Source organism: Drosophila nasuta, chromosome 2R (genome assembly GCF_023558535.2).
Source record: "Drosophila nasuta strain 15112-1781.00 chromosome 2R, ASM2355853v1, whole genome shotgun sequence".
NCBI lineage: Eukaryota > Metazoa > Arthropoda > Insecta > Diptera > Drosophilidae > Drosophila > Drosophila nasuta.
The window spans coordinates 18,309,777-18,331,159 of NC_083456.1; the positions used below are offsets into that span (position 1 = coordinate 18,309,777).

Sequence of the window (21,383 nt, forward strand, 5' to 3'; positions counted from 1 at the left end):
TTCACATTCAAATATCTAATGCATATTTACATGACCTACTTCAAACTGGATTATCCATGAACAGGATAACACGACTCTTTCATAATGGGGGATTTTTGCTATTTTGGTATTTGCATTTTCTGTTTTTCTATTTTTCATTAGTTGCAATCATTTTATTTCCTTTTTTCGTGTGTTTGTGTTATTTCAAATGCTAATTAAAACGCTGACAAAATGCTTGAAAAATTATTTACATTATTTGGTTATTAAGGGTTTTTTGTTTGCATAATTTTTACATTCATTCATTTCACTAAAAACTATTTTTTTATTTTGGTTTTGTTTTGTTTGTTGTATCTTTGGTTAGTTTGCTGTAGGACTCGAGGGACTTTTTGGAGTTTTTCTTTCTTTTCTTTTTTTGTTGCAGTGGCAGTTGCAGTAAGAAGGTAAAACAAAAATCAAAGTGAAGAGGAGGCTCACTCTCTCTCTTAGTTGTCTGGATAGTTTACAAGTTGTTGTCTCTTGGCCTTTGCCAGCACTTTAAACCAACTTCCAAATACACATGTGACTTTATAAGATTTCCTCTGCCATCTCTCTCTTTTGCTGTTTTGTTTTATGTGTGGGACGAGTGTTCGATGTATGCTGTGTGTGTGTGTTGCTTACCCCAAGCCAAGTCGCAGTCTGTCGAATTGGCTATTACGCAAGGCAAAGGCCAAGAGCAGTGTGCCTGGGAAGAGCAGGGCGTGGGGCAGGCTGCTCACTGAGCCACTGTTGCTGCGCGACTTCGAACTTGCAACCACTTCAGCGTCCTCCGGGGCTATGTCCAGGCTGTTGCTGGCGACAATAAATTGAAATATATCGCTGACCTATAGGGGGCAACACACGAGACGAGACGAGCCAAGCAAAAATAGAAGGAAAAGAGAGAGAGAGAGAAAAACACGGGTAAATTTTTAGTAGAGTCGCAGAAAATAAAGATTAAGTAGCCGACCCGTGGCACGCAGTCGCTTTTTTTTGTTGGCGTTTAGACAAAGTGTCGAACTCTCAGTCAACATGCGTTGATTTATCTATGCATCTTTCACTTTTTTCCCCTCCTGCTTTTTGCTTTACTTACCTCATTCCATCCGTAGCGATTCTTGGCCTGAACAATCGCCTCGTAGTAAGCACCTGGATGCAGATGTTTAATGGTGTAGGACATGATATGTGTTAGAGGCTCCGTTGCTGGACGATGTTCTGGCGTGAGTATAAAATCATGCCATCTGCCTGGCTGCTGGAATGTGTCGTTCATCTAAAAGTCGGAAAGAAGAGACGACACAAGGAACAAAAAGCAAAAAATAGAAGAATGAAATGTGAGCGCTTATGTCTGGCAATTATTTTTTCTTTTTTCTCATTTTTTTTTTTTTGTTTGTGTTCCTTATGGCTGACAGGCTGACTTTACTCGGGCTTAAGACTTAAGACTTAATGCTCGTTGCCCCAAGAAACCAAAACAAATTAGTGACTTCTCTCTCGATAAAGTTCAAGGCGTCAGTCAGTCTCTCGCTCGGTGATAACTCATTAAATTAATTAGATTCTGATTTAATGCTCATTATGAGCATTTGCCGCTGACTCGCATTAAATTGCACTTTATGCTCAGCTAAGCCAGCGCATTATTTTACTCATGCTCATACTCATATTCACAATTATGTTGCGGAAATATTCTTTTTATTTTCATAAATTCTTTTAATTTGAAGCAGGTGCTTCATTAGAACGCAAAGATATTGAATTACATTCGCCGAGGATTAAACGTCAAGACACACAAAGCTTTCATTGTTTACGTTGAGAGTATTTTGTTGTATAGAATTGCATTACTTACGAGCACTCGTCGGTAGAGCAGACGCACTTCCTCCAGCGGCGGGTAACTATCAATTTTCCATGTCAGATTGTAGCTATCCGAGGAGCGTCCCCATTTGGGTGAATAGAATTCAGCGGGTCCCGGTCGACCAGATAGCTCCATATATTTACGTGAACGTCCCAGAGAATTGTCGGCCACGCAGCTGCAACGCAAAATTTACAATAATAATAATAATAATAACTGAATTTTCTTTTAATTTTTAGAAGACAGTAAAGTTGTGGCATTGACAGACAACTCCCAGGGGAGTTTTCGAGAGGACTTGTGGCCAAGCTAATCCAGGCACGTACCGTCCAAAAGCCACTCGCCACTCGCAATGCTGCGGCATGTGGCAAGTGGCATGCAGGATGTGGCAGGTGGTGGGTGGCAGGTTGGTAGCTGGTTGGTAGGTGGCAGCGATGGATGGCTCGTGGTTGTCCCTACACATGGCTAAAACAAAAACTTTGTGCCTGAAATGTTGTGTCAACATGGCGAAACTTCCGCTCCTTTAATATGTTGCAGACAGATTGACATTGATGTGGAAAACTTGTTTGCCGACATAATGGCCAGAACATGCTTCAGGCCACGCCCAATATTGCTGTAGCCCGCCCACTCTCTCGCTCTGTCTCTCTGTGGTATGGCAAACAATGCAGCCTCTAACTTTTGTATTTGGCCAGGTTAGCTGGCCAACTGGCAACTGGCAACTAGTAACTGGCTAAAAGTGAAATAAGTTGTAGCAAAAGTTGGCAAATTGACTAAATCAACGCAGCACTGCAAAGTTGCCAAAGGTTTATTGTTGTGTCCTACAACTTGTTGTGTATCTCTTCTATTTTTATTTTTTTGTGGCCATCGATTTCAAGTTTCTTTCTCTCTCTATCTCTACTCACCTATAGTTGCCAAAGTCCTCTTGCTGAATGTGTCGTATGGTGAGCGTGTGTCGATTGGCTCTTGTGTTCATAATTCGCCTATCGGTTGTTTGAATGGGGAACGAGTTCTGATACCACGATACCTGTCAACAATAATGATGAGACGGTTAGTTTCACTTGATTGATAATAAAACTGAAAAGCAAAACATTCATAACTGGGACAACGTGAAAAATGTGGCATTAAATTGCCAACTAAAAAGCCAAAAGCAAAGGCGTATTTCAAAGACAACAAGATTGTGCACAACAAAAATAAAGAAACAAACTGCAGCCATGGCTACAGCTGCATAAAATAAAAAAAGAGAGAACACAGGAAGAAGTGACCTGAAAAAGCAGCTCGTTGCATAAACCAACCCAGCGATTTCATAATAATAATAATCTAAAAAGGCTACACAACAACAATAACAGAATATAAACTGCTTGTACACAATGCAACAATAACGAAGCATTTAAAACATTCAAACAAAAACAAAAACGAAAACGAAATAAAAAAAGCGAGTACCAACCGTTGCGACTGGATCAGCGTAAACAATGCAAACGAGTTTCGCCTCAAATCCTTCGCCCGAGTGTATCCATGATTTTTCCACTTGAATATCCGGCGGATCTGTGCGTGTTACGCACACCAGCACACCAATATTCAGATACACACACACAGATATACAGAGTCATACGAACAATGACAATAAGTTAAATGGTTGCATCAGCATCAGCATCGTGGGGCATCCGTCAGATTACGGGGTTTCATCGCCATGTTGAGTGAGGGGTTTAAAATGGAGAGACAAAGACAAAGTTCGGATTAGAGATGGAGTTGGAGTTGCAGAATAATGCACTGTTTTTAATGGTAGGTAGGTTTTATTATTTGAATGAATTCTCATATGTGAGATTAATTGTATTGACTTGAAATTTATTGACATCAATATAATTCTACTTCTAAAATCTTAAGTAATTTTAAAAAGAACCCTCGACAAATTAAAATGAAGTACTCCGAATTAAATACGTTTTCGTACACTCTTCTCATTTAATACAAAAATTTAACATCTACATTTACTGCGCTCAACAAAATTATGTTAAAAAATTTTACTTAGATGTTTATAATAACGAAGTTTATAGCTGTGAGCTAATTGTATATTTTGAGGATAATTTTATGTGTAGCATACAATGCTTCTCGATTGCCTAATCGTTTCTTTATTTGGGAATAAATTGAAATTGTATTTAAAGAATAATAGAGAAGGAATTGAAAACGTTAAGAAACTTAACGTTAACTTGTTTCTGATAATTTCTATCTACATAATAAAGAACATTTGCCATTTTTGTAAAATATTTTCAGCAGTAGCATAGACTTTTTTTCGTGACTAAATTTTCTTCCTCAGCTTCCGATTCTCAATTTTTCAGCTTTCTACAGCGATCTTTCTAACATTAAGATCATAAATTTTCCAACAGATACTTACACAGCACATCGAGCCGCATATCAACAGTGACCGGATCACCGACTCCATTATCAGCGGTGCATTGATAGACTCCAGCTTGTTGTCGCTCCAGTTTGTCCAAGGTCAAGATGGGTCCATCGCCAATACGAGCCGTGGATTTGCCAGTGCCACTCTAAAGAAGAGAAGAGGAAAACAAAAACAATTGTAGAATTACTTGCGGAATGAAGTTGCAATTGAATGCAGATTTGCAAAGCAAAAGTCAATAAATGTAAAGTCAACGTAAATGTCAACAGTCAAATGCAGCACTTGGCAATACAGCAGAAAAAAAAAAAGAACGAGCAAAAGTTAAGTAAAGTGAACGATGAAGAAAAACAAAGATCTTTTAAGTTAAAATACGCAGGGCCAAAAGGCAACCTGGCCAACAGACAAAACTGAATGTAAACACAAACATGACGGAAAGAGCACGACAATATCGAATCGAGTCAAGGAAACGCCGGAAGAAGGGTGAAGGTGAGGTGAGTTGAGTTGAGATGCACGGAATCGTGTCTCGGACTCGATTGTAGCAAGTCAGCTTTTGGCTTTTTGGCTGAGCGCGTCTCACACAGAACACGAGACATAGGCGGGGGGCGTGGCAAGTGACACCCACGGGCGTACATGTGTTGACGTCTGCTCCAAAAAGTAAGAAAACAAGTAACAAAGTAACAGTCGAGTGTAGTTGACTGTGAGATACCCGGATACACATTTTTAATGAAAGCAAAATAATGTGGTATATATATATATAATATGCCGCATTAATACTGAAAATATACTATACTCTTTGTTTGGTATATTTGTAAAATTGTCAGCCAAAGCATATAAGATCCGAAGTAAATAGAGAAGTATTTCTTAAACAATTTCTACAATTTTATTCACATCGCAACCAAGTTCTCATATGTAAATCGCAAATTCTTTAGTTTTTATTGTATTTACCAATCGAAACTGCGTGCAAACATAACAAGTGCTGTCGAAATTATATCTATATATCATATAGTCTCTGAGATATTGGGGTTCATACGGACAGACGGACTTGGCTATATCGTCTCGGCTGTTAACGCTGATCAAGAATTGTTATGATTTATGGGATCATTTCCTGTTGTCACAAACTTATAATACCCTTCCACCCTATGGGTAACGGGTATAAAACGAAGAAAAGAGAAACTAAAACATTCAACTTACTCGCACACACTTCAAGTACGAGGTGAGTTGTGGAGTGAGTTACGGAAATGGGAGTAGATTGAAACGAAATGAAATGACATACAACTTTGCAATGTGTGTGTATGTGTGCGAGTGTGTGTGTGTGTGTGTGTGTGTGTGTGTAAGGAGGGCAGGCTTGGCAGAACGGTTGAGATTTGCCGATGTCAAGTGCAAAGCAAGCAAACAAATCGAACGGAAATGTCAAATGCGCCAAAGTGCAGCAAGGCAAACGAAAAATGTGCATACCAAAAACGGTAGTCATTTTCCTAGATACACCTACAAGCACATACATACACACACACACACACTGACACATTACACACATATTTTTCTGGCATCGAGTCCATTGAATGTCTGCCAAACTCTTGACTAGGTCATTTTCAGCTATTCGTTTGTCAGTTTGCCAAGGCATATAGTATTTGTGCATCTATGAATCGCATTAATTACAATCCTCTTTACTCTTTACTCCTCCTTGCTCTCTCTCTCTCTCTCTCAACAGCTGCTCTGACTGACCTGTTCATGTATCGATTTTTCTTTTCGCACTCAACTATTTAGCATAGTGTTTTCTGGTAGTTGAGGTGTTGCCACTGCTGTTGACAATGATTTAGTGTGAGCGTGTGTGTTTGTATGTGTTTTGGCACTCCCAAGAACTAACTGGCCAATGCACTCAAATCTATTCGAAATCATCACGATTTGTGTGCCGACGAATGCCGAAATGGGAATTTGATGAATCGTAAATTTCCATTTTCATTTTGAAACTCAACTGCATTTTGAAATGAAATTTGGAACTCTGTGTTGACTTTATGACTTAACAGCTGCTATTATTTTGAAACAAAACTAGCAGATTGTGATTATGCAATTTAATAATTGAATGATTTTGACTTTTCTGTAAAAGTTTCGAGGGTAAAAGTGAATTTTTAATCCCTTCTTTAAGTAACAAAATTAATATTGAAATGTAATAACAAAAATCGAGTACTGACTCATTTTGAATTAAAAATATTTTCAACTTTGAATTTTTCCCTTAAAGATAATGTAAGACTCAACTCCAAGGTCGACTTTAGCAAGAACATTTTCTACAACAAAACTTTTCGGCTATGTAAATGCAAAATATTCCCTTATTATACATATATATGTATAATACTGTAATTAATGATAAAACTTTGCTGGTCAAGGCGAAAAAGAAGAGCGCGCATTCTGTTAATGAATTTAAGAATTTACTGTCAACTAAAAACTTAATTTGAAAGTAAAATTTGGTGAAGAAAAGTGCTTAAGAAGTCGTTCAGCAAGCGAACTTTCAGTTAAACTGTTTCTAAGAAAGAGCCATTGAAATTTGCATAAAGCAACAAAAATAGCATAAATAATTAATTCAATTAAACGAAAATCGCATAGAAACAAGTACAAGAAGCTGAATAGATTAGGTGTGTGTGTGTCTGCGTACTGTAAATAGGCTCTTGACTCGAATGGAAAAACAAACCTTTTTGGTCCAGTAAATAGATGGCACAGGATTACCCGATCCCTTGCACTCCAATGTAATGGGTCCGCCTTTGCGTGCCTGCAGTTGACCTGATGTCGGGATGGCACGAACACTGGGAGGCACTGTAGAAGAGTAGGCGCATTGAATGATTGGTAAAAACAATGAAAACACAATTGATGTAAAGTTTGTTGTCTGTTAAGCTGTTTGAATTTATGATGATTTTGTGAAAATGTCTCATCAAAGTTGTAGCGCTTAATGCCTGTGCAAATAGTGTGTCAACAAATACTTTTTGTGTACTCACCCAAAATCTCAACAGTGTGCACTTGATCACGATTAATTTTGTCACTGATTTGACAAACATAATCCCCGGCATCTTGTGGCTCCAAATCAGATATCTCTAAATTATAACCATCTATCAGTCTTACGCGGTCATCCCTTGTTACCATGATGTTCGAGGCGGTGAGCACATTTGTGCCGCGGCGCCACAGAAGCACAAAATTGCCTGCAACAAATGAAGAGAAGCCACTCAGCAAGACAGATACAAAACAGCAGATACAACTACATATACAGATACAGATGGAGATACATATTTAGATAAAGAGAGGGAGATATATGCATGTGTTTTGTCTCGTTGTTTGCTGGCAAATTTATTGTAAAATGCCGCAATATAAACATAAAACATTTTGCAACTAACTTTTAAGAAGCTAAATAGATTGGCAGTGTGGGGCACAAAGTTGTAGTTGTGTCGTCTACACACACACACATACACACTCGTACACGCTCATATAGCTATCTATCTAAACTGTTATCCGGCTTGACTGTGGCTCTGGCTTTTATTCCGGCTCTGAGGCTATCGCTTTGTCTGCCTGCTGAGCTGTGAACATTCTACAGATTCCCTTCGTCTGTTTGTCCATCCAATTGCTCCTCAGCTTACGAGTAACTGTCTGTGTGTCAGTGTGTGGGTGTGGGTGTGTGTGTCTGTATGAGTTGTTGTGTGGGTGTTTTCATCTATTTTTTAGTATGTTTGCTCATATAAATGACATAATTTCGCAGATGTTGCTGCTGCTGCTGCTGCCGGTTTTTTCCCTTGCATATTTTATACAACTTACGCTTTTTCTTCCACAGTCACCACAAAAGGCAAACGTAAATTTGTTAAACGGGATTACATGGCGTATAATATACATTTGTGTGTGCGAGTGTGTATATGTTTTTTATTTTATTTTATGTGCTCAAGTTTCAAAATATATCCATCGAGCAGACAGCAGGTCGCTCTCGCTGTCCGCCCACCGCACACAACGCCAACAATTTATTGTGAATAAAAATGTGCACTAAAAAATAAGTTACTACAAGTATTGATAGCATGTAAATACCCTGTAAGATGCACAAAATATTTATTGGCTACCGAAAGATGTTCGTTACAGTTTTTCAGAAGTGAACAGCATGGCATTATAAACATTGCCAAGCAAGTAAATACCCTGTCAATTGCTCAATAAATTTGTTTGTTGTAGTAGTATTATTGACTTCCTGACTGACACCTAGATCTCATAGACTATAAGATATAAAGACAAAATTATAAATTTGACAGCAATTGTTGGTATTTTTCGGTATATTATTTTGGTGTATTTTAAATGATAATACCGGAACTATAAGTGATAAGGCTTAAATTATATTATTGACAGTATTTTTGTAATATACCAAATAAACATTTTGGTATATTTCTGTATATTAATTCGCCATATTTTAAATGATAAAACTAAAATTATATGCTTGACAGCAGTTGTTGTATAAATATACCAAATATACAATTCGGTATATTCCAGTATTTTTTAGTATATTAATACGGTATTGGAGGAGTTTCATAACCAAGCACACTCGACTGTAGCTTTCTTATGTTAATTCTGCTCGCTGTTTAAGTCGTCTCTTGTTTATAGGGTATAATTATCATGAGTGAAGAGCATGAAATTGTTATCATTAATACCCTGTAAATTCTCTTAAATATTTACTGTATATCAATAAATATTTGCTTCATATATTCTGTGTTCCTTTACAACTTTACTCTCATTTTAAGGAGTCTACTCTTCATAGGGTATAATTATCATGAGTCGACAGCATGAACATATTACATTATGAATCGTAAAAGCAAAATCAGAGCAGGTTGCTTTACTACTGTTTTTTATTTTTGCTGCTTTATTCAGAGCGGCCTCAGGTCAGATTCGAGTCAGGCAGCGATTCGTTAGTAGGCTTTTGATTTTCAGGCATTGGGAATCTGAAATTTTAATTAAATGCTGCCATTCGGTCTGAGGGAGTGGAATACATACGCACAGATACACACACTTACACACAGACAAACACACTCACACACAGACAAACACACTCACACACGGACAGACAGACTCCTTGTTGAAAATGAAGAGGGAAACATACGCATGACCTTTAGTCTGCATCAAATAATCTGTATTTTAAATAATTCATTATTAATGCCCTTTTAAAAATACATATATGTGTGTACACACATACACACACAGTCGTGCTTAATGCGTTTACGTGTGTGCAGTTAAGCGTGTGTTTGCTTCCTTCCGGTTATTAGCAGCAATCACAAAGGCAATGGCAACTTCACTTCTTACGCCCGTGTAATGCCATAAATATTCCATCTTAAGAATGTCGAGAGAGATTAAACCGAATACATTTATGTGTATACAAGTATGAGTGTATTGAGTGTATTCATTTACGAGTATTGAAAAGTTTCGCCAACAACAACAATCTGGGAGTCGCCTCTTCTTGATCCCCTTTGGGCAAAACGCACATAAAGTCAACTTAAACGCACACAATCATCTTTTTATTGTTTTCGATTATTATTGAATCGGATTGAGTTTTGTCTGGCTGGTTGTATGTGTGAATGTGTGTGTGTGCAGCATACGTGTTGGCCATTTGCTTGTGGGCCCCAAAAAAAAAACTCTCTCAGCTACTGCTTTTTATTTTCCTTTCATTTTCTCGGTTTGCTCCCTCGCTTCCTCCTCAATTTTATTCGTTTCTAATGGCCTTGCGTATGTTGTTATTGATATTATTTAGCTGTGGGGTACATTTTATGCTCTCGGCAATAAAAATTGTATTTTATAACTCTTCAATTCGAGCATATGAATTTGTTTAGAAAGGTCTGCCCAACAAAATATTGGCCAGCAAATTGGACACCTTTTTCTTTTTTTTTCATTGCTTATGACTTAACCTAGGCAGTTTAAGCTCGTTAAATGGATAAACAGTGAATCACTTGAGAGAATTACTTCAATTCATGCCTTGCATTTTATTTTTCTTAAGTGGCACATATTCTACCCACAGTTGATTGGCTTTTTTTGCGTTTGGCAAATTGTCTCATTGAATTTTACATATTATTTTATTATTATTATTAAAGTGAATTTCACCCCGGGAAAGTTTCCCTTTCGCAATGTCTGTTTGTTTTGTTTCTTTTGCGAACGCAACTGTGTTGCATTTTGCATGGCTTCATAGACCATTTGATACCCAATTTCCTCTTTATTGGATTAAATTGTAGTCGACGTTTCCCCACTTTTTGGGTCTTTATTCTCATTGCCGGCAACACATTTGCAATGTTTTGTCTCACTTTCACCCCTGCTCTTGTTTCAATTGAAAAGCTTTAAACTGCAATCAAACCCAGCCAACGAAAGCTAATGCCGATTAAAGGCAGAACACAAAGTGCAAAAAAATATAACAAACTAGTTGATATAACATTTCAGTTTCAATCAATAAGTAAGCAACATTTTAGTTTTCAATTTAAATTTGCTTGATGTGTCTTATTAAGTGTTTTTTAATACAATTTAATTCTAATATTTCTGCCATTGATTTTATATTCTAAAACATATTAATCGTTTTGTGTATAAACTTTTATTTTAAATCAATAAGAAAGCACAATTTTAGTTTTAAACTTTGTTTTTCGCTTGATATGAAGTGAAGTTGAAATCATTTTTTTTAAATCTGATTGAGTATTTTTTAATACAATTTAATTCTAAATTTATAAGAAAGCAACATTTCAGTTTTAAATGAAATTACGGTTCAGCTCGCAAATTTGTATCATTTTTAATATTCCCAAGCACATTTGATGTTTTCTTATTCGCTTTCATTTTAAATCAATAGGTAAACAAAATTGTAGTTTTCAACTTTTTTTTTGCTTCAAGTTGAAGTCTTCAAAATTTATTGAGTGTTTCTTAATATGATTTTCTTTTAAGTAAACAAGTAGGTAAGTAGCATTTTAAATTAAATCTCAGTTTGTATTGCATGAAAATATGAAGTATTTTTTAATATAATTTCATAATGGGAACTTAACAAATTCGGTCAATGTTTTTTGTTTATGCTTTAAAGCCAGGACAAACAGTCAACTGACAACAGTCGACAATCAACAGTCGATATAGTCGCAGACGCAGCTTCAACGCATTTTCGCCGTATTGTCGTCAATGTTCAATTTATTTTCATTTAGCTGTGAACTGTTAATTGCATTTTATTTATTGGCATGTCAACAGCAGCTGCAATTAAAACTCTTTCCAACTTTTGCTGCAGTGTCCTTTTAAATTGGGTCACTTTAAAGCTGTGTTGAAATTTTCAACTCGAATGATTTATGCACTGCTCGATTATGCAAATTCAAAATTATGTTTATTTTTAAGTTAATTACTTAAGAACTGTTTACGTTCTTGCAACTTTTAAATGGATTGTTTCGTGACTAATCCAACACGACGTATACGCAATTTTGCTGTTGACTCGAAACTTCAGTATTTGAAATAATAATTAAAGCTTTGAGCACGTGCAAAGCTGCCCAATCATTCACACAGAGACTATTTTATTTATTATTGTATTGTTTCTAAGCTCTACTCTTTCTGTCTCTGTCTGAGTCACAGCTGCATTAATGCATGAAAATCAGCAACGCAAAAATTGCAATTGCAATAAATTCTGTATGAGCAAATGCTAGAAATATTCACACAATTTCGAATTTGAATTTAAAATATTTTATAGAGCAGCAAACAGATGCGAGAGTTTTGCAACATCAGTTTGTTTTTCCGCCCCTCCTCCTCCTCTTCCACGCCATCGACACAAAAACGCCTTCAAATGGCGTTAATCATTGAATTTGATTTACAGCTACTGTGTGTGTATATGTGTGTGTGTGCATATAAATGTATATTTGTGTTGGGCAAAATTTATAAATGTCATTTGATAAATATATTCTGGTTAGCTTGGCACGTGGCAAAATCGAACGTCAAGCTGCTGACAGCTGTTGGATTTTTGCATTGCCAATGCGGAAGCTGATGTCGATGTCGATGTTCGATATTCGATGTTGTTGTTGGGGCTTTGTTTGGCTGCTCTTCACACTGTTTATAAAATTTATTTGAATAGACATTTCACCTAAAACATATTTGCATTTCTCTCTTTTGCATAATATTTTTGCCTGCCAGTCAGGCTGCCTGCTGTTGCTAATCAATAAATTGTTGGATTTGCTTGATGATTTTGTGATCGAATTTGCGTATGCAAATATTAATATTGCGTCTATTAATTATGCGCCTGTTAAACACACCACGCCAAAAACTAAAGCCGTATTTACTACACATATGGAATTTGTTGTTTACTCACCGAGATGCTCCACCTGACAGGGCAGCACCAGAGTGTCGCCAACCACAGAGCGATAGGTGTTGCCACGCGAAAGGAAACGTGGCTGCGGCGCCGTCATCGACGATGATGATGAAGACGAGGCAGCCAAAGACTGTGCCCCATTGCTCAGCGAGCGAGTGTTGCTACCTGCAAAAAGAGAGGAGAAGAAGAAAACAAAAATGAGAATTGTGTGAGTTTTGGCCACGTTTAAAGCAAGCTTATCGGGCAGGCACATCAAGTGTTACTTCAAGCTGAAATTTGTTTCCATTCGAATGGCTTTCAATTAGCATAAAAATATAGCACGGTGTTCTTCACTTTTATGCTCCCTGCACACGGCTCCCAAGGCACTCATAAATGTTTGTAGGTAGTATCGGTTATCGATAGCAACGAGTCCTTGACTCTCTCTGCGTGTGTGTATGTGTGTGTGTGTCTGTGTGTGGGAAAACGTGTGGACGCACTTTTGCCTCCCTGGGGCATCGTTTTGCCCTGCCAACAAGCAACATCTTAAAGCCAATTTCCATGACATTTTAAGAGGGTCCAAGACCAAGACCGAGACCAAGACTGAGACCAAGACCGAGACCAACACTTTGAAGCAGAGCGTGGAGCGTAACAAATTTGATTACAATGCATTTGCGATGGCGCCGCATCTTGGCCGTGAAAGCTGCCCCAAAGAGCAGGCAATATTTTCTGCTGTCGCTGCAACTTGCCACAAAATCTTAAACTGCAGTTTTTTATACCCGCTATCCATAGGATAGAAGGGTATTATAAATTTGTGTCGACAGGAATTGCATTTTGTTTGCAATCTGGTATATTTTAAATGTAGTAGTGTATTAATATACCAAATAGAATCTTTGGTATATTGAGTATTTTTGGTTTTTGTAATATATGGTATACTGAGCATGTCGTGGTATATTTTATATTGTTTGTTTAAGTTCGTTATATTTTAATAATTATGATATCTTCCTTTGGTTAAAAGTCTGGTTTATTTTGTACTTTGTGGTATATTTTCATTGCTTTTTCAATATACCAAATAAAACATATTTTTATATTTATTATACATATGTACATCAGTCGATGTATTTGAAAGATTGCTTAGCAATCTTGTGGTATCTGAAAGTCGAGCACATGTTTTTTTACTTTTTTTTCACTTGCGAGTTTTTATGACGCCCAGACGCACAGCCTGAAACATTTTGGCAGCCACGCCCAAAAGCTGACTAAACACACGCCCAGCGTTTTAGAAAATGCTGTCAGGTGGTTGTCTTTTAAAACCAGCTTGCTTGCATTCTTCGAAAACACTTGCGGGTCAACGTTTTATGGCCAAGACAAGACACAAAACATCCGCTCGGTCAGTGGCAAGTTTTCTTGGCCTCAGGTTGCCTTTTTTGTCACCTACACATGTCTTTAAATTTGAGTGAGGAAACTGCAGAGTTGTGGAAAATTGAAGTTTAGTCTTGCACTCAAAGTGAAAATTGTTCTGTGCAGTAGTTCTCTTATCCCTGCTGAGCCTTAGACTGTGTAATAAGTGCCATGCTGTGCAGCAAGTCACAGCAGGTGGCTTTAAATTCTTTTGTGGCACTCGGACAAAACTGTCCACAGTCTGCCCCCATATATAAATATTTCCTTGTTTTGCAGCCGTCGCAATGTGCACGTCATTTCTCTGGACTGGCCCGTAAAATTTTGCATATGCATTTTATGCAAAAATCTCTCTCTCTCTTTCTCCCTCTTCCCTTCGCAAACCCTTTTTGGCCAACATATATAAAACGGACATTCGACTCAAGCGACCCAAAACGGCATACGTCGAGGCTTTGTTGGAAGGGGAGGTGGTTGGAAGGAGCCTTGGTCATAGTTTTTAATGGTGAAATATGCAGTCGGCCTTAAATTGCATTCATGAAATGCATAAGCAACAACGCCAGCAACTCGAATTTTTCCTCGTGCTGACAACAAATTCAACTCCCCCATCCGATTATTCTTCTTCCCCCACAATTTCCACTTACTCGGAGTCATTGTTGTTGTTGTTGCTGCGCAAATCTCACGCATTCATGCTTGAAGATAATGCTGCTGCATACTTTTAAAGTGCGGCGAACTTTAAATGCACTTAAATTAATACTACAGACCAACTAAGACGCTAGTCGCGTGTGCTGCTTATACCCTGTAATACTTTTCGGATTGCAGTTGGGTATAAGAAACACAGAAGAAGCACTATTGTACTTTTTGTACCAGAAAGTGAGAATTAATATGCAATATAGAAAATAAAAAATGTTACTTTTAGGTCATCAGAAGTTGTGAAACAATATATTATAAATTTGTTAAATTTTTTTGAAAAGTATTGAAGTACATCTAAGGTTGATTACTGCACTTTTATTGCCCAACCAACTAGGCTAATTACATAAATTAATATAATAATAAACCCAATAATAATGCTAACTTTTATTTTAATTGCACATTTCATATAATTGCACAATATTTTTTTTGTATTGTCAATTTATTGCGATTATCAACATTATATGTTTGCAATCTATTTCATATACTTAATATACTACAGGAAAATAATACATGGCTTGAACTTTATTATAATTACTATTACAATAAACATACTAAAAATATTATGTAGCTTAAAAATATAGTTTTTTACTCAATAATTTTATTTAACCCTTTTGCACTTTGTAGTGAAGCAAAACCTTAGAAAGTCGAATTTAATTTCAAATTTTCTTAGAACTACATGAAGTTCCTAAAAGTATGCTACAAAAATTGTACAAAATGAGACGAAACCGGAAATTTAAGACATTGCTCTCACTCTTTTCAACTTTCAATATGAGTTAGCATAAGTTGGTATTAAAGGTAAACTACAGAAAAATATAATATAGTGAAAGCTTCCTCTGCTTTTGGCTAACACTTTTCTACATTTGTGTGAAAGTAGCACAAAAATATTAATAAGCAAAACAAATTCTCCTCCTTTTAAGAGCGAATTTACCTTTGATGGCCTAAAATTGGTATTTTACAAATAAAATTATCCCTGTAATAAACTTAAAAAGATAAATGATCTTTTCTATGGCTATTTTTAACTTCAGCTAAAGCATATCTTTTAGTCGTGGTCTACACTCGATTGAAGCCTTCTTAGTTGTGCTCTTAAAACTTTCGCCGTTTCCGCAAACACCTCACTCCACTCCACTCCGCCTCTCTATATCCCATTCCACCACTGCACACTTCACTTCAGTTGAGTTCAGCTCACTTCACATTGTGCTGCCTTCCCTTGCCTGGCGTTCATCATTTCCACCGTTTTTACTGTTCGCGTAAATTGTGTTGAAAAATGAGCTGCAATGTTTTTGTATGTCTGGAAAGTGTGTCACACACACACACACATACACACGCGCACGAAGAGACTATGCACACACACACTCACACACACTCGAAGTGTGGTTGTTGCAGCTTTTGCACTCGTCTGCTTACCGCAAATGCTGTCGCCAGCGCCACCACACAATAAAGTCGATTTTAAAAAGCGCAGTTGTTGCTTGAATAATTTATCTCAAAAACACACACATGTGAAGAGCATGAGAAGGGGGAACTGTGGGAAAGGGGGGCTGCAGTGAAGTGTCATCAGGCAGTAGGCAACATGGTTGCATAAATACTCGACGCGAGCTTCTCTTGCTCCAGCTACAAGGTAATGCTGGAAACTGCGGTCTGGGGATGTGCTTTTTGTAAATAAAACGCATTGGTGTACTTTGTTAAGGGCCTTTGTTATGTGTGGGCGTGGTCAACAAAACGCATCCATTTGCTTTGCACCCCCCTCTTACTCCCACTCTTTCCATCAGGCCACCTCGACAACCTTCTCCATTTTCGTGTCTATTTCCATTTTTCAATGAGTTGAGTCGAGTTGCAAGCTAACCGCAGTTGCCGTGCAGTCTTTGCGCTGCATGAGATTTGAAGCTTTTTAAAATTGTTTTGCAAATGTTTCAAGCATGCTGCATGCAACATCTGGCACATCCAAACACACACTTGGAGTTTCGCCTTCTGCGGCCGCATTGACGATGGTTTCCCACTCTCTGTCTCTTTCGTTCTCGTTGTTTCTCGCTGAAATTCGATTTGCAATTATTTTTGCGCTTGCAGTTGCCGAGATTTAACTGTCATTCCACACAGATCTACAGCATATGTGCTCGATATTGTCAGTGTGTGTGTGTTTAGTATACATATGTATATTTGTAGCACTCTATTGAATTTGCTTCATCATTTTTAGTGCACGCAACAGCGAATAGCGAACAGCGTAACGGGAGAAGATACAAAATAACACGCTTTCTCTTTGTTATTGGTAGCTTTTCTCATTTCCGCTGTTGGCGTCGAAAACTTTTGCCATGGTTTTGCGGTTGATTTTACACGCCAGAACACGCCCTGCCATCTGGAGCATTGGGCGATGCCCAGAGCAATATATACACTCTATACTCCCTATACTATATACATATATACACCTGTAAGCCACAGTTTGTTTCATTAAAACTTTACCGACATATGGTCTATATACTGGAGGTATATTGGCATGTTTGTGATCAGCATCTTTGCAAGTTTTCTTCTACTACCTTTATTCGCTGGCTTCGTGGCTGGTTTTTTGCATTTCGCTGCATTCTAAATTATGCAAAGAATTGTGCAACAACAACAAAAAAAAGAAAATAGAAGCGAAAAGAAAAACGTCAGAGAAAATTGAGAAGAAGAGCAAAATAAGCGAGTGAGATAGAGTGAAAACAAAAACAACAAAGAAATATTCATTTCCTTCTTGGCAAACTGTTTGCTTGTTAGTTGAGATTTTCATGCATATGGAACGTAGAACGTCGACCGACGACAGTCGACAGACGAACGACGAGCGACGAGAGCCGCGAGCTAAATTGCCTCAAACACCAGGCAACACGAACATCAGGTGAACACATCCCACACACACACACACACACACTCACACCTGAACATATTGCATTTTCTGTTATTTTACGGATGCATATTTAAAGTATGCAAATTACTTATTTACGCTCAGCCACCTCGAATGCATTCGGTTGCTGGCGTTTTTGGCTCATACCCTGCAGCCAGCACTTCAATAGAAAAGGGTATGATAAACATCTGGAAACTTAGTCGCAAATATCTCAAGGGAAGGCGTCAAAGTTGGGGGAGCGTATACTTAATATTTCCTCGTTTTATGTTTTTCTTTTTGTTATGCTCCTTATTTTATGTACTACGAGAAAATAACTTAAAGGTAAAAGAGGAAAAATGATTGTGGTAAAACGTTTAGTTGAAGATAGTTTATGTTTATCAACATTTTATTATAATAAAAAGATATTTGTAAAGAACTTTAGATTAAGTATTGATTTAAAATGTTATTTTTTTTAAATTAAGTGTGAATAAAACATTAAAGATATTAAAAAACTAAGTTTTTGATTTTAGAAATAATTTAATATTATTATTTTTATATTATATCTACAAAAAATGTGAAGTCAATTGAAAAAGTCTTAGTCACTGTCTCAAACGCTATGAAAGTAGCTTGTTCAATATGTTAGAGTTAAACTAAGCATATGAATAAATGTACCTCAATACAAATGTGTGTCTAATATAGCTATTCGATAACTCGGTAACTCTATGACTAATTGACTCCATCAGTGAAGCAACTCGAGCTGTCAGGATCGTCAAAATCGTCGTCTTCATGCTCGCTGTTTGCTTTTGTTAATTTTATTGAGTAATTTACTGGAGTAGCTGACGCAGTGAAATGAAGAAGAGGGAGTTGAAAGTCATGCTGCAATAGAAAGGATGGGCGGATGTCTGCAGTTGTCAGTTGGCAGAAGATGATGCCCTCTGTCTGACTCAATGGACTTTGGCTTCAGAGCATTTATCAAAATCCGCTTTCAGCTGCTGCAGCTGCTGGCAAAAGCGCACTTCCGACACTGCCTGAGAGTTGAGTTCAGTTGAGAGTCGAGAGTTCAGCGTTGAGAGTTTAGTGGAGTCTGGGACACAATTTCGCTGCAATTTTGGGTACTAGCAGTGCAACACACATCACTTCCAAACACACACACCCAAAGAGGAGCAGAAGGAGGACAACCATTTGACACCCAACATATGCAAATAGGATGCTGGTAGCTCTACGATTGCTGCTCCTTTACTTTCTCCACCGTTGTTGTCGATGGTGCTGCTCTTGCAACTTGGGGCGTGAACCTGTCAAACGTTTTCGCTTGTCGATAGTCAATCTATTCATCTTTCTAACTGGTTTCACATGTGAAAGCTGTCAGTCATTTTCGGTTGCCTTTTGTGCTCTCCTCTGCTCTGTTCTGTTCTGCAGTCAGTTCAATGTTAGGCGTGGGCGTGGGCGTTGGGCGAGGAACGAGCGTGGCACGGCATCTGTTTGACTTTTATGCACATATCATTTGCATAACATTATTTACCCATCCGCCCAGCGCATTAAATTTTTGCGAAATTCCAAATAAATCCGCAAGCGAAATGCTTTTCCACGCTTTCCCGCCTCCCGCCATTTGCTCTCTTGACTTGTTTTTCCCATTTGTATTTGCTTTTTTTTTTTTTGCACCTACGCTCTACGTTTTTCGTTTACGCTGCACTTTGGCAGCGCTTCCTGTGCATCCGGTTGTTGGGGCTGCGGCTGAATTCTACTCAAGGTGGATGGATCCTGGCATTGACAGTTTCTTCATTTGCATCTCGAACTGATCCACGTTTGATTTACGTTTACGTTTACTTGCATGAGTGTGTGTGCAAGTGGGTGTATGTATGTGTGTGTGTGTGTGCTGGGCCACTTGACGTATGCGTGATATGGAAATGAAATGATGCACTTTGAGTTAGTGGCAGCTTTTTTGCCAGGCAAAGTGTTTCGGCTGCAACAGTCAGGTGAATAGCGATGCAAAGCAGTCGATAGTTAAGGCAACGGCAGGGGAATTAATATGGAAATTGTCAATAGTAAAAACATCAATAGTAAACTTATTTACAATTAAGATATTTTATGTAAACTTAAAATACTAAATGAAAATATCTATCAGAGGCGTTTTGTAATAATATATAACAGTTTTTTAACAGTGCTTAAATTTGGTTTTCGATAGTATTAAAAATATCGATAAAATTATCGCAGTATTCTTTTGTTGTAATATAATATTTTGTTATACAAAACATTGCTGCTTAATAAACATCAAGTGATAAAAACGAAAAGTTATATTGTCATAGTCTTCACTTGATGATCGACTAGTATGCAAACTAATCGATAGTACTATCGATAGTATGTAAAAAGTGAAAGGCGTAACTTTTCACAAAAATTGTTGTTCAATAAACATTCCTTAATAAAAACTAAAAGATATATGCTTAACTTTTTCATTTGTTAAACGATTAGTATACAAAGTAATCGATAGTACTATCGATAGCAATGTAAAACGTGAATGCCGTCATTTTTCACTTCTTGCGTTACTTTATATTAAACCTCTTGCCCACTTGCTGACTGGGGGATCTGTTTTTCATCGAGAAAAGCAATAAAAAGCAAGCGTTTGGCATCTAATGTGCCTACTACATCCAGTTAAGTTTATGTTATGAAAATTTCGAAAGAATTATGACAAGTTCTAACGAAGTAATGGAGCAAGGGAAGCAAATTTGCCTTGGCTTTTAGCTTGAATTTTTTTCGACCATTGCCATTAGATATTTTCACCAGCTAAGCACTTTCCCCAAGGCCCATCCGGCTTCGAATGCTCCTGGTCGTAAATCAAAGTTATGGATGCACATAAAAAATATATGGTATATAAGTATGTGTTTGTGTGTGGTTTCTATTGACAGTATTTGTTTACAGAGTCTATAGTTTTGCCTCAACAACCTGAAGAACATTATGTCGATACAATATGTAGTATTGCTAATTTCCAAATGTACCTTTAACAGACTCGAAAATTCCAACTTTAATTGCTTGGAAAATTCCTCTAACGATGCCGGCCGACACTTGAGTTGCTCCCTCGACTGTGGCTATTAATTTTCCACGCCTAAGAATTGTGTTTACGCAACATTAAACAATTGCAGCGCCAGCGAAAAAAAAAATCGTTTTAAATATATAGCCACTTGTACTTATGCTTATGTTGTACAGTAGAAGTTCATAAATTGGAATTTAAGAATCTATAGTTAAGAAATTCAAAAAGCACGAGAATGTATAAATAAAGTAGAAATATGAAACTTAAGAATTTTGAGTAAGTTTCCTTAAGTTCTCATTTGTTAAGAATAAAACAATTTAAAAAATTGTAACTTTGAAAAGTTGATATAATTCTTTATGTTTTACACAGAAGGAAAATAAGAAACTAAACTTTATATTATTATTTGCTTAGTAGAAATCACTTTTTTTTAAGAAAAATAAAGTCAATTTCCTATTTTTTGTGTAGAAACTTTGTTTTAAAGAAAAATTACAAATAGGTCTTCGAGATGTTTTCTTTTCCATTACCTTAATTGTATTTGTGTGAAATTATAATTTTGTTTACATTTTCGAAATTAAAAACGAAGTGGTTCTAATTAGTGAGTGTCTACTGTAGTTGCTACATGGGTGTATTCCATTGGATGGCTTTGCGAATGGGGCAGAGTGGCTTTGATGGGGGGCGTGGCCACATAGTTAGAGGCAATGCGGAAGGCGCAAGATATCGCATTAAGAATTTAAATTAATTAAATTAAAATGCAGGGTGTACTATATGGTAGGTTGTGCTCGTTGCTGTTGTTGTTGTTGGTGTTGTGCTCTGCTGCTGCTGATGCTGGCCGGACGCATGCCTCGGGTTGTTAAAGCTGCCACAGCATTTGCATAAAGTATAATGGCCATCATCCTGGCCTGGCATCGCTGGACACAACCGACCGACAGCGGGCAT

At 37.4% G+C, this 21,383-nt stretch overlaps 1 protein-coding gene across 1 annotated transcript in view; it reads right to left on the bottom strand.

Moving 5' to 3' along the window:
- Window positions 1-211: 211 nt before the first annotated feature.
- Window positions 212-21,383, bottom strand: part of LOC132786116 (neurotrimin) — a 63,190-nt gene continuing 42,018 nt past the window's right edge. The window contains exons 3-11 of the mRNA XM_060792539.1: window positions 12,520-12,684; window positions 7,196-7,396; window positions 6,895-7,016; window positions 4,209-4,359; window positions 3,267-3,364; window positions 2,725-2,846; window positions 1,823-2,003; window positions 1,085-1,258; window positions 212-839 (exon numbers count right to left, since the gene is read on the bottom strand). Of these exons, the coding sequence (XP_060648522.1) occupies window positions 633-839; window positions 1,085-1,258; window positions 1,823-2,003; window positions 2,725-2,846; window positions 3,267-3,364; window positions 4,209-4,359; window positions 6,895-7,016; window positions 7,196-7,396; window positions 12,520-12,684 (1,421 nt within the window). The 3' untranslated portion in view covers window positions 212-632. The remainder of the gene's footprint in view (window positions 840-1,084; window positions 1,259-1,822; window positions 2,004-2,724; window positions 2,847-3,266; window positions 3,365-4,208; window positions 4,360-6,894; window positions 7,017-7,195; window positions 7,397-12,519; window positions 12,685-21,383) is intronic.